Source organism: Lactuca virosa, chromosome 9 (genome assembly GCF_052849685.1).
Source record: "Lactuca virosa cultivar CGN04683 chromosome 9, Lactuca_virosa_CGN04683_v6, whole genome shotgun sequence".
Taxonomy (NCBI): Eukaryota; Viridiplantae; Streptophyta; class Magnoliopsida; order Asterales; family Asteraceae; genus Lactuca; species Lactuca virosa.
Window position 1 is genome coordinate 141,406,478 of NC_136434.1, and position 13,381 is coordinate 141,419,858.

The window sequence follows — 13,381 nt, forward strand, 5'->3', positions numbered from 1 at the left end:
GGTTACACTGATCTTTGATAAGCTTATCGAAAATGGTACCATGGATGCAATTAATATGCACATGCTTTTCCTGAAATGTCTTCCGAAGGTTTGAAAAAAAATGTATTTTAGCAAGCATTTTTTTTTAATATATATATAGTTGATTGGTGTTAGGAATCGGACCGGGTACACGCAGCGGAAACACACTGTCACACACTCACAAACTCACGAAAAATAAAGCAATAAAGAACACAAAGATTTTACGTGGTTCAGATTCGATGTAAATCCTACGTCCACGGGCTCAACTAGATTTTATATTAACTCACTATAAGATTACAAATGATAATATCACTCGGCACTTTTGTTGTTCTGCGCTACGCTGCTGCACACTTTCTTCTTGCAATATATATATATATATATATATATATATATATATATATATATATATATATGTTTGTGAGCCGCAATTTGCACATGAAATTGAGCCGCCATATTTGAATTGAAATATATGCCGTCCAAAACTATTCCACCTAAAATGTGCGTCCATTCAATATTAAATAATTGAACCACCGTCCATCTTTCCATTAAACAATACAGTTAAATTGTTTAATTTGCTAAGTTACATTTATGGCCCTTGAACTTTTAGGAACTTGTCAATTTGTTCATGACTCCATAAATCTTAACAATCTCCCACTTGGAGGCTTGAACAACTTTAGCTTTTCTCCGCCATTCAACTCTCAATTATTCCAGTAATCTTAAAAAACAACCAAGTCCTTTTAGGCTTCCAGTTCCAATGAACAAGCTAAAACTTAGTCTGATTTCTCTAGTTGCAGCCGCCCCTCATCATCAATTTCTAGAAGGGCCAGTTGAAGCTCCCACTAGCTCCAACTCAGCCGTGGATAATCCCGCCACCAACTCATCCTCTGTCTCAACCGGTTTGGACATTCCACCAGATCCAGAGATACAATGAGGACCACTAACACTCTCCCAACTTTGCAAACATTCAACAGGAGAGAATTTTTCAGTCTTAGTCTTCAAAACCCAACGGCTCTTTGTAACTGTACCCGAAACACGTCTCGTGCTCCCACTGTAACAGAATCCCCTGAATGGTTTAGACTTTTGAACTCGTTCAGCTAACATCTCTTTGGCTCCAGAATTCATGTTTGCAAAATGAACTCTCTTAGCCGTAGATTTAGCGAACCAGATTTTGTCTTGCTTAACAGGGACGGTCATACTTCCCTCATCAGGTACCTCAACCATATACAATGACCCACACTTCATACCACGAGCAATCACCAGATCACCATTGACCACCCTCCATTTACCACTTCCAAACCTTACTTCCAGTCCTTGTTTATCCAGCTGACCAACAGAAATCAATTTCTTTTTCAGCTCCGGAATCACCCTGACATCCTTCAGGCTCCATGTAGTTCCCAATGAAGTAACCAAATCAATATCTCCCATGCCCGTTACTTGAAGCATCTCGTCATTTGCTAACCGTACCTTTCCAAAATCTTCTTCTTTTAGATTCACCATCGTTTCCCCGTTGTCCATGGCGTGAAACGAAGCCCCTGAATCCATGACCCAAGAGTCTACAGAACTTTCCATACTGAGTAACAATGCATCATCCCCAGAAAAATTCTCAGCATCAGCAATGTTCAATTCTTTCTTTGGACATTGACTCTTAACATGTCCCACCTCCTGGCAGTTCCAGCACTTCACATTCTTCTTAGTTCTAGATGAACTTCTTCCCCGACTCCCACTGCTCCCACTATTCCTGCTATTCCCTCTACCTCTTCCGACATTTAATAAATCAGAAGAGGAAGATCCACCTTGATTCTTGCGTCTGATATCCTCGCCTAGAACCAAATCTCTAACCCCTTCAAAAGTCATACCACTGGTCCCCACGGAACTCGTAACAGCAGTAACTGTTCCGGACCAGCTATCAGGTAGAGAAGCTAGTAGCAGTGATGCTTGAGTCTCGTTATCAAATTTAATTCCCACAGATGATAATCTGGACAGAATTGAATTTAGATTGTTAATGTGAACCGTAACTGAGCCTTCCTCATTCATCCTTGTAGTGAACAACTCCTTCATCAAGAACACCTTGTTAGCCGCCGATGGTTTCTCATACATATTTGACAGAGCCTCCATCATACCACGTGTCGTGGTTTCATTCATGATGTTGAAAGCAACGCTCTTCGTCAACGACAATGTAATAACCGCCTTGGCTTTCTTGTCCTTTGAGTTCCACGCATCTTCAGCAGCTTTTTCCATTTTCTCCGGTTTGTCTCCGAGTACCATGTCCAAGTCTTTCTGACATAGCAATGCTTCTAATTGCATTTTCCACCAGCTAAAGTCAGAACCGTTGAACTTCTCGATTATCACCTTGTCTTCAGCCATTATGACAAACAAGATACAAATCAGGTACACTCGTGCGTGATAAAAAAAACGATCGTACCCTCCAAACCTCGCTAATCTGGCTCTGATACCAGTTGTTAGGAATTGGACCGGGTACACGCAGCGGAAACACACTGTCACACACTCACAAACTCACGAAAAATAAAGCAATAAAGAACACAAGGATTTTACGTGGTTCGGATTCGGTGTAAATCCTACGTCCACGGGCTCAACTAGATTTTATATTAACTCACTATAAGATTACAAATGATAATATCACTCGGCACTTTTGTTGTTCTGCGCTACGCTGCTGCACACTTTCTTCTTGCAATACATATATATATATATATATATATATATATATATATATATATATATATATATATATATATATATATATTTGTGAGCCGCAATTTGCACATGAAATTGAGCCGCCATATTTGAATTGAAATATATGCCGTCCAAAACTATTCCACCTAAAATGTGTGTCCATTCAATATTAAATAATTGAACCACCGTCCATCTTTCCATTAAACAATACAATTAAATTGTTTAATTTGCTAAGTTACATTCATGGCCCTTGAACTTTTAGGAACTTGTCAATTTGTTCATGACTCCATAAATCTTAACAATTTGGCTCGTCGAGTCAATGAGCCGACTCGACGAGTTGATTAGGGTTGCCCCGTAGAGCTGAATCATGCGATCACTCGATGAGTTGGGAGTCAACTCGACGAGCTGAGTCAACCTTCGCGAGACTTATGTGGAAAACGATGGGACTCGACGAGTCACAAGGGTGCACTCGGCGAGTTGGGTCAAACATGGACTGTTGACTCGAGTTTGACTTCTGTTGACTTTGGGGTTTTGGTCAACATGAGTAATAGAGACCATGGAGGGGTAAAATGGTCTTTTACCCACTCCAAAGAGTTTGAGAGAGAAAGAATAGCCTTCGGTTATCTGAGTCGTGAAAAGAATATTGATTAGAGATATTCATCCTTTGTGTTAGGCGGAGGCCAGTTCGAGATCCGAGTGCGAGGTTATTTGCTCACCTGCTTGCGAGGTGAGTCTTCTCACTATACTTACTTTGAGTGGTAATTTTATGTGTGACCAGAGGGTCTTATGTGAATGAGCTGTGTATTGAGATATCCTGCTATTTGTTATGTGATATGCTTACTGTGTATTATATTGAGCTGCTGAGTTGAGGGACCAGAGGGTCCATCTGAGTTGTGGGGCTGGAGGGTCCCACTGAGCCACATTGACCGGAGGGTCTTATTGGGTTATAGCCTCGAGTGGCTGATGTGCTGTGTGATATTTTGGGGAACTCACTAAACTTCGTGCTTACCGTGTTATGTGTTATGTGTTTCAGGTTCTTATCAGGATCGCGGGAAGGCGCCGGCTCAATTGTACACACATTTGAGTAGAGATATATTTTGGAGGATCCTGGATTTGCGATAAACAACTTTTGAAATATGTTGATAAATTGATACCTGTGATTTTAGAGAAAATATGACATATTTTTATTGTGTTTTAAAAAGAAAAATCTGTTCGAAAATTTACGGTGTTACAATGTCACTTTGACCAAACCACGTTAAATAATGTGTTCATTTTTTAATTTTAGTTTTCAAAAGTTTTATTCCGCAAGTTTCACCGAAGTTTGTTTATCATTTGTCTAAATTGCTTAACTTGTTTTGTTGTTCACTCAACAAAAATATATTTAAGGGGCACACTTTATTCTTCGCACATGATCTTAAAGTCAGCGGACGGATAACCATAATTGCATATAGGAAAAGCTTTCACTAAATTCACTTGTCGTTTGGTGAGAACAATTGTAGGACAAGGCTCGCAGTTAAAATCACATCATGGATATGTATATCAAAGTTTGCTATGTATGTTAATTTAGTATTTTTCAATGTTCACATGCTTAATTGTTGACATGTGAAAGTTTCATCGCGTTGTTGGAAAATTGGTAAACACCTATATGTATCAACATTCTTGTATATGTAGTAAGTGAATTTTTGTGTTTGTCCTTGTAAGACCTTGTTGAATCTATGAACTCCATATATGCTTGAATATAATATCTCTTGTTGGCTATTTTGATCAAACTACAACCCAGAATTCCTTGTTGATACATAATTCTTGTGTGGTAAGCTGAAATGAAATTGCTTGTCATTAATAAGTAAATTTGTGAGTATTCAAACTAGTTGATAAAAAATTGTTTTGTCTTGTCTTGTTGTATATTTTTTCTTGAAATTGTTAAAAAAATGGTTGAATATATTGTTTTTTTTTTGTTAAATACTTTTCTAAATTTGTTTATCCAGAAGTATTTAATAGAAAACAATGGGCATGAAAATGTAAAACACGCGGTTTCAGAATGGATAGCATGGCGGGACCCAACGAATCGAAGGACTCGAGGGAAGACGACCATGAAATAATCAAAATCGAAAGGATCCGTCCAATTTCTCTGTAATATCCGTCTTTTTCATTCTAACAACCTCAGCTTCATCTCCAGTTTTTGATTTTTTTTTTCTGTTCAATTTTTTTCACAACAAAAAAAAAGATGATCAGAAACCTTAATTTCCAGGTGAGGAAGAGGAAGTGGACGACGGTTTTGTTTCTGCTAAGAAAGAGGAAAAGAAAGAATGAAGATCCTCACCAAGACGGCGTTAAACATCCTAAAATTGTTGAGATTTTTGACGGAAATGAAGGAGATGATGATCATCATCATGAAAATGATCATTATCTCTCCGATGGGTCTGATGCTGATGAGAGAGACGAAAACCCTAGAGATAATTCCGATGAAAAAATTGAAGGTTTTGAACAGGAAAACCCTAGTTTAGATCTGATGCAGGAGGATGAACAAGAAAACTCAAAGTCTGCGTTATTGATTGTTTCCGAGAGGAAGAAGCATGGTGTAGATACAGATACTCCTCCTGACGATGATTGCTGTCCAATCTGCTTCGATGATTTCTCAATTGCCTGTAAAACAAACTGTGGACACTGGTTTTGTGGTAATTCTTTCTACATCATTTCTTTCTTTCTTCTTCTTCCCCGTCAATGGTTTTTCAAGGGTTTATTGATTTCCATATACAGCAAATTGCATACTCCAATTCTGGACATACAGAACAGCTCTTCAAAAATGCAATTGCCCAATTTGTGCACGACCCATTACCGAGTTGACACCAGAGGCATCTTTACTGATTATCCATGAAGTTGAAGTCATGGAAGCTCTAAAAAATGTTCAAAGGTATAACCGCCTTTTCCAGGGTGGTTTTAGTGGTGTCATATGGGTAGGTTTGTTTACATAATAATACACCATTATCACTTTCTTTTAAATTTCTTTTTTGATTTTTGTTTTCCTTTTGGCAATTGGCAGAAAGTTTTTGAGGTTCCTGATGTATTTAGAAGAATGTTATCTGGTTTGATGGATCCAGATAGATTCAGAGGAAACTACTATGCAATGCGTATCTTTGCTGTAAGTTAATCACTTAAAGCAGTATTTTTTATGGGCTTAAAAATTAATTGACATTTTTTTTTACTGATTGCAGTTGTTGATGTCCTGCATTTATAATATGAGTTCCTTTGACTTCATTCCAACAGGTTTGTTTCACTACACCATATTGTTGTGTACTACATTCATATTGTTGTCTATAATGAGAGGAATGATATGAATTGAGAAATAATAGATGTATTTTTTTTTGCAGGGACTATAGGGGTAAGGAGGTTGTTTGATATTTGTGCTATAGCAATAGTTGTAATCCTGTGTTTGATTGGCATATGCCATAGATTGGTGCTTAGAAGACGTGTTAGGCAACTTGCAGCTACTCAATTATAAGAGAGATGATTCAAAATTCACCAATGAAGGTAGAGGTTATATTAGACTTTTTCTCATTTTGCTTCATAGTTTGTATTGTAAACTTGTGGGCATTGGGTAAAGTTGTTGTACATTGTGTATTATATATAATATGAAGGAAGACCACTTAATCGATTAGGATAAAACATCACATGGTAATCACCTGTCCAATCATAAGAAGATTAGCTTTGAATATAATTTGGGTTATAGTTAGTGCTTCAATTGTACATTAATGGATTTGAGGTTTGATTACCGGAATGTATATGCATGTTTTATGTTATGTCTTTTGATTGTACTGTGTTTTGTGTTTTGTGTGCATTGTAGTTAACCCTTGTCTATGATGGATGACATTTGCATTTTTTCATGTTTTTGTAAAGCCATCACTCTATAAGCTTTATTTTGTCCGTTTTATGATGTAAATTGTTGAATTTACATAAAATATATAATTGCAAGATATTTTATTATCAATACATCGTTTTATTTCTAATATCATTTAATAATGGGTAAATGCCACAAAAATCATTTAGTTTATACGAAAATTTGATTATAATATTATGTTATTTTTTGCCTCAAATTGGATAATGTGTCTCCAGTTTGTTACAGTTTAGACCACTCGATCAGTTAACCTAGTTGTCTGTTGATGTGGCATGATGACATGTCAGTTTTGATAATGTGGCATTCTGATTTGTCAAAATTGAAAAAAATATATATATATTGCACAAAAAACATTTTTTTTTTCAATTATGATACTCTGTTTTTTGTTCTAAATTAAACTATCATTTTTTCCAATTTTGTTTACTATTGATAATTTTCTATTTGAAATCGTATAAATAATTATTTTACATTTGAAACCGTATAAATACAATTTTTTTTCATTTAAAAACCATATTTTTTTAGTATAAATACAATGTTTTTTACGTTCAAACCAAAATGGTATGTATAAATATCCATTAGTTATATTATAATTATATTTTTCATTAAATATGCAACTCTAAAATGAGTTTGGATGTAAATCAACAGTCAGTTAAACTAATGTAATCTTTGGAACACAGAGATTCGAAGGTCGCTTTACTTACCAAGGAACCGCTTGTATATATTCATGACTTTTGGTTTTTGTAGATATAATTCTTGATTTGTTGGAAAAAGTTATAACATCTTAATAATGTATGAAAATACGGTTATAATATAATTAATACATATTTAGTTTGTTATCTATTTAGGTGATGTATTTAATTGGAATTCTTCCATTCTTTATAGATAATCTAGTAAAAATATTCTAGTTTTATAGATAAACTAAATATGTATTAATTAAATTATAATCTTATTTAACATGTATTATTAGGATGTTATAATTTTTTCCAACAAATGAAAGAGGTATATCTGCAAAAACCAAAAATTATTAATATATACAACAAACAGTCCCCTTGGTAATTAAAGCGACCACATACCTGTGTGTTCTCGAGACAACATTAGTCAATTATATCTGACTGTAAATAACACACCTCTAAATTATTTTAAAGTTGCATATTTAATGAAAAATATGATTATAATATAAACAATACATATTTACATATAACATTATGGTTTAAATGTAAAAAACCTTGTATTATATAAAACAAATATGATTTTAAAATGAAAAAAAAATGTATTTATACGGTTTCAAATGAAAAACAATTATTTATATTGTTTCAAATAGAAAATTGTCAACATTGAACAAAATTGGAAAAAATAATGTTCGATTTGGAACAAAAAACTGTAGTGTCAAATTCTTTTAAAAGAAATTAAAACTTAATGTCAAAATTGAAAAAAAATGAACTTAATGTCTTTTGTGTAAAATTTTTCAATTTTGACACATCAACATACAACATCAGCAGACAACCGAGTTGACCGGTCAAATATAACAAATTGGAAACACAATTTCCGATTTGAAACAAAAATAATGCAGTGTCAAAATCAAATGTCCGTGTAAACTTAATGACTTTTGTGGTATTTACCCTTTAATAAATAAGAAAATAAATTAAATATCGTATAATTAAATATCATATAATATTGATCTTAACGGGATTTGTAATGACATTAATTTGTACATATAATATTTTACACAAATGACCTCAAAATACACTCAGGTAGCCGGACGTGTGTGTCCCCACCAACGGGTTTCACAGCTAATATAGACAGGTAAATCACAATGTACAGAGAACAAGAAAGCAGATTATATGTCTTATGTTCACATACTCTCAATCAACCAATCATACCATGGTCCATGCACATTCCCACTAACCCTACTCATAACTCCCAACACCTCCCCGACTTCCACCACCTTCTCAGCCAAACCGGCGGCACCAACTTGCCGGAGCACCTTTTCCCCCACCTCTCTGCCATTCCCACCGCCAACAAGCACCACTCCTCTTGTCGCCAAATAAACAGCTTGTGACACCTTAACAAAAACCGGGTCCCCAGCTTGTACACTTTTCCTCAACATTCTTGCCATCACAACCCTTCTCGACTCATTTTTTGCCACGTCATCGAATTTATCCAAATCCTCAGATATCTTACTCAAAACTTCAACAAGCTCCTCCAAACCAGCATCTATGATCGTGTCAAGTGTCTCGGAAAGCTGCGTAGAGCATTTGAGCATCGTACGTTCCATATCCTCGGTATTTGATATCATTTCATCCATTACAAGTGTTTGTCTTAGAACTAAGATGCTGTGTGGAATGTTTATGTTATTTCTAAAATCAACAAAACTGAAGGGACCATAAATGTAATTTATTCAAACTTTTATTACCTGGTAGCAATAACGGTTATCTTCTGAAGTTGAGTCTGAACAGCTCTGAGTCTCAGAAAGTTGAGTTTTAGGGTTTCGGGTAACTCCTCCTTCATCACACCGTTAACATTGTTCACCAGCTTAACAAGACCTAACCTCACTAGCAAATCGCCTTTTTCTCCTTTGCATTCTGTATACTGATTATCGGTGGGAGACAATGACATAGTGTTGGATGAAATATGCAATGTACTAGAGAAGCTTCCACCAGTCCTGAGACCAGTGGAGGGCAGAACAGTCCTTTCATCTTGCAACTCTAATAACACCCTTTTGTGTTCGTTCCATTCCTCATCTTTACAAGGAACCACAGATGAAAGCCATTCCATAGTCAGTGGAAGACGAATCAAGGCATCAGATGGTGGACCATACACCTTTTCAAAAGCTTTTTTTAAATATTCCACGCCAGTGGGTCCCTTCAGTAACGGTTCCATCATCTTGATACGTGCCTTGCTAATTTCTTGCTTCAGCACCTGACATGGAAACAGCATTTCATATTTTGAATATAAGCCTGTGTTTGTTTCACACGGGACATGAACAAGCTTTCCAAGGCTATTTTCAATGATAAAGATGAGAAGGGCATTTACGTCTTTTTACACATACAAGAGAAAGTCCATGTCCCACCTTTTTTAGCAGGACAAAAGATTTTAATTTTTTTTTTTTTTTTTTTGTCTCGTTGACATCAGTTCTGGTCTCAAATCCAATACATGTCAAATGCATTTGACATGTATTGGATTTGAGACCAGGACTGATGTCAACGAGACAAAAAAAAAAAAATTAAAATCTTTTGTCCTACTAAAAAAGGTGGGACATGGACATGTTCTGTATCTCTTGTATGTGTAAAAAGACGTAAATGCCCTTCTCATCTTTATCATCGAAAATAGCCCTGGAAAGCTTGTTCATGTCCCGTGTAAAAAACGGGGCCTAAAGGCATAAGAGAAAAACATGCACCTGTATCTCCTCGAGTACAAACCGCAAACCTTTTATCAATGCAATTGCGTGTGAATGATTTGAACCATCGCCAGCCTGGCATAATTCAGCTAGCTCTGAGAGAACTTTCTGATGAGATTCTTTAAGTTTGTTTTCATGTGCTATTGCTGAAAGCTTCTGTAAACTGACTAATGAAAACTCCATGATTCTCCCAAGATATTCCATGTCCAAACTACGCGAACTCAACAACTAGGAAACGAATGAAGGAAATATTTTTCAATGATATAATAAAAAAAAATCGAATCCTTACACTTACAGTTGATATGTTAATGAAAATCTCAAAATCCTACCTGAGAAAGAATATCAAGATCAATAACTTCATGAATCTCTTGTTTTTGGCTTTGAGGTGACATCTCACAAAGCTCATCTCTCACTTCCTTCATTAACATAACAACATGATCGTACTTTTCCTGTTTTATAGAATCCGAGATTCCATCCCAGAAAGCTTTTTCCATTGTCTTGCGTACCTGTTAATATAAATTATTGGAAGCAAAATTTAAAAAAGGAAGGAAAAAAAAATGAATACTGTATTATGTATAAAAAGCCAAGTTTTTACCACCTTTTGGTTTTCATCAGTCATAGTCAAACTATCATAATGCTGACCATGAAGAAATTCATTCACAATGAATACATTCTCCATTCGTGGAATTGGAATCTCATCATTTTGGTTTACAAGATCTGAACTGCTAGGAACATTGGAATCAAGGTCTTTAAGTGGTGACTGAATAGAGGAAATTTTCTCCTTTGATTGGAAGTACTTTTTTCTTGTGTTAGAAAGAGCATTCTCCAAACGGTTTATTCCAGCTTCTCCACTCAGGTGGAATATTTGTTCCTTCAACATTTTTTGATGTTCTGTAACCTGCATCTGAAGAAGATTCCAATACCAAGTAAGTAAGATCATTTGATTGATTGCAATGCATAAAAGAGGAAAGAAAGCAAATAGTAGAACCTGTTTCTGAAAAGCTTTCACATCATCTGTAAGAGCACTATCATCTCCTTCAGGTATCACCTTGTATTTTTTCATCATAGAGATTTCCATCTGGCATGCAGCCTTCACCAAATCCTCCATTAAAGACTCTACATCCTTAACCTTCCAGACAACAAAGCTATTCAAAAAAGAACACCATGCTGCATCAAAAGCTAGAATCTGAGACCGGAATGTGGAAAGTTTGACCAGTCCATGGTTCAAATCTTGATGTGAAGGTCCATTCAGTATTATCTCAATCAACAACTCAAATTCTTGGATAAACTTCTTAGCAGAGAAGGTCAAAGTGGTCTCGCGATCCCCTTCACCTCTAAAAATTGCATCTGGATGACCTAAAATCATGTATGCACTTAACACGATTCTTGGTTGATACCTTGATAATCTAACAGATGGTTTTGTGGTTCTTGAAACAACTCGTGTAAGAAGGTGATTGATTTCATCTTGACCATGTAAATCGGGTAATAAAACTCTGTAACGGGTCTCTAAGCGATCAAGTAAAGATTTTGTGGTGTGAAGGGTAGAGGGATTTTCAATCAAATTTGCAAATTGCTCAAATGGCATTGAGATCACATGACTTGTGTTTATATTCAGAATGTGAAAGGTTTTGGCCAAATCTAAGGTAGTCTTCTGCTTAAGGAATTTTCTCCAGCATCTACCAGAAGAAGTAAAATATTATCATATTTAAGCAAGAATCAAGAATAGTTTTTTGTATTTTAAATCCAAACATGGTTTCTTTGTATGTCACACAAAGACTAAAGTACATTTATATGGATATATACCTTCTTAATAGCGACTGAGATGTCTTGTTTCGTTGACTTTGGGTTTTGAGGATCTGCATTCTGTTAAATTATGTCTGTTAATGATAAGAACAGAAGGAAAATTGTATTGAAAATGAGCACAAAAACACACAGATGACATGTTTTTGTTCCCATGATGGTTATGTTAACCCTATAATCTCTATCAAATCAAGGATAAAATCGATAATACCTACTTTTACATAATCCCTGTTTACAAAGTTAAAAAGTTACCATAACACCTAAATGCCCCCTTAATAAAGAACTTTCATTAGGACAATCCAAAACTACTTTAGTTTCTGCATGACTAAAACAGTGTAACACTGTCAAAAAATTTAAACTTGGATCAAGGAAGAATACCTTTTCTGTTCAGCAGCTTGGAGCTTGGCCTCTATAGATTGAGAAAGGTTATGCTCATCTGCAGATTGAGGGCTCCTGCGCTTTGGCCGGGCTTTACTTGACAAATTCTCATAAAATTTCTGTCGCCACTCAAAAGAGAAAGAAGGAATTGAACAAGAAGAAAAGAAAGGTGAATAAGAAGCCAATTACAGAGCAGACTAGACTTTGAGACGTTTTCTTCATTAACTCAATCACAGGAAGTACACAAACGCACATAAGAAACACCAGTTAATCGTAATTACCAATTAAATCTAATGATTAGAAAACTGAAGGAGTGCAGTTTACAGATGCCAAAAGGTTCTTGGTAAATGGCATAGCCTTAAACTTTAGATTTATCTTTTAAGGTTAACGATTATTTTTCGTTTTCTAAATTAGTTCTTAATCGCACCAGTATGCTTGATAGATCGTCAAAACTGTTGATACTACTCTATAGATCTTCAAAAATCTTTGCTCTCGCACAGCGGAGCTACCTTCAAACGTATACATTTTCAAGTGAATTAAATAAATACAAAAACCTTACCTGTCGACGAAGATCTGCATTGCGAAGCTTAGCTTCGATCTCTTCAATGCTAGAACGAGAACCAGAAGCCTTTGTATCGGTGAGTCTCCGGCGTATCCTCGCCGGCACGGTCGGACGCGATGACAACTCCTCACCGTCGAAAACCAAACCGGTTTCCGGAGAATTATCTACTCCTAACTCCATGAATTGAATCTCCCAATCGACAAATACTCCAAATTAATTCAAAAGCTCCTTCACTATCAATCGATCACACTTTACAGTTTACTCTTACAAAACCAAAATCAAATTAATCAAGATTTGCTGTTGAGAAATATCTTTCATATTTATTCAATCCGAACATTAATTAATAAATATATAAAATATAAATACTAGTAGTAACTCAAAAAAAAAAAAAAAAAAAAAAACTTAGGAAATAAATTACAAAGAAAAAAAATTATTCTTTATTTCAGTACTTCAATTTTGTATTTTTTTGGATTGTATTTTTTATATTCAAACGAATGGTGGTTTAGATGAGTTTGTTTAAGAAAAAAAATGAAAGAAAGAAAAAAAAAAAAAAATCATTTTTCTCATTTAAACAGGGGAATAGTGGAATGAGAGATGTGGGATGATTGATACACGCTCTCTTTCTTTATATATATACTAGTGA

At 35.3% G+C, this 13,381-nt stretch overlaps 2 protein-coding genes across 2 annotated transcripts; one reads left to right on the forward strand and one right to left on the reverse strand.

Annotated features, from left to right (window-relative positions):
* The first annotated feature begins 4,845 nt into the window (after positions 1-4,845).
* LOC145141443 (uncharacterized) lies at positions 4,846-6,506 on the forward strand. The gene is made up of 5 exons (XM_079074734.1): positions 4,846-5,384; positions 5,467-5,663; positions 5,750-5,848; positions 5,922-5,973; positions 6,078-6,506. The coding sequence occupies exons 1-5, from the start codon at positions 4,934-4,936 to the stop codon at positions 6,206-6,208; spliced, it is 930 nt and encodes a 309-aa protein (XP_078930860.1). The 5' UTR covers positions 4,846-4,933; the 3' UTR covers positions 6,209-6,506.
* A 1,749-nt stretch (positions 6,507-8,255) lies between these two features.
* LOC145137221 (uncharacterized) lies at positions 8,256-13,074 on the reverse strand. Its single transcript, XM_079071362.1, has 9 exons — positions 12,736-13,074; positions 12,177-12,295; positions 11,802-11,861; positions 10,987-11,674; positions 10,597-10,902; positions 10,328-10,504; positions 9,999-10,226; positions 9,015-9,520; positions 8,256-8,934 (listed from the first exon to the last, which is right to left on the reverse strand). Exons 1-9 carry the CDS (start codon positions 12,916-12,918, stop codon positions 8,454-8,456), a joined length of 2,748 nt encoding a protein of 915 aa, XP_078927488.1. The 5' UTR covers positions 12,919-13,074; the 3' UTR covers positions 8,256-8,453.
* Between the last annotated feature and the right edge of the window lie 307 nt (positions 13,075-13,381).

What these genes read in the sequence shown, in the direction of transcription:
- LOC145137221 (XM_079071362.1), bottom strand. Translation starts at nt 12,918, where the DNA reads ATGGAGTTAGGAGTAGATAATTCTCCGGAAACCGGTTTGGTTTTCGAC. An exon ending in TCTCAGTCGCTATTAAGAAG is followed by an intron (nt 11,675 to 11,801) that starts GTATATATCCAT and finishes TTCTTCTGGTAG; the next exon opens with ATGCTGGAGAAAATTCCTTA. An exon ending in ATCTTGATATTCTTTCTCAG is followed by an intron (nt 10,227 to 10,327) that starts GTAGGATTTTGA and finishes TTCGTTTCCTAG; the next exon opens with TTGTTGAGTTCGCGTAGTTT.
- LOC145141443 (XM_079074734.1), top strand. Translation starts at nt 4,934, where the DNA reads ATGATCAGAAACCTTAATTTCCAGGTGAGGAAGAGGAAGTGGACGACG. An exon ending in CTGTGGACACTGGTTTTGTG is followed by an intron (nt 5,385 to 5,466) that starts GTAATTCTTTCT and finishes TTCCATATACAG; the next exon opens with CAAATTGCATACTCCAATTC. An exon ending in GTTTTAGTGGTGTCATATGG is followed by an intron (nt 5,664 to 5,749) that starts GTAGGTTTGTTT and finishes GGCAATTGGCAG; the next exon opens with AAAGTTTTTGAGGTTCCTGA.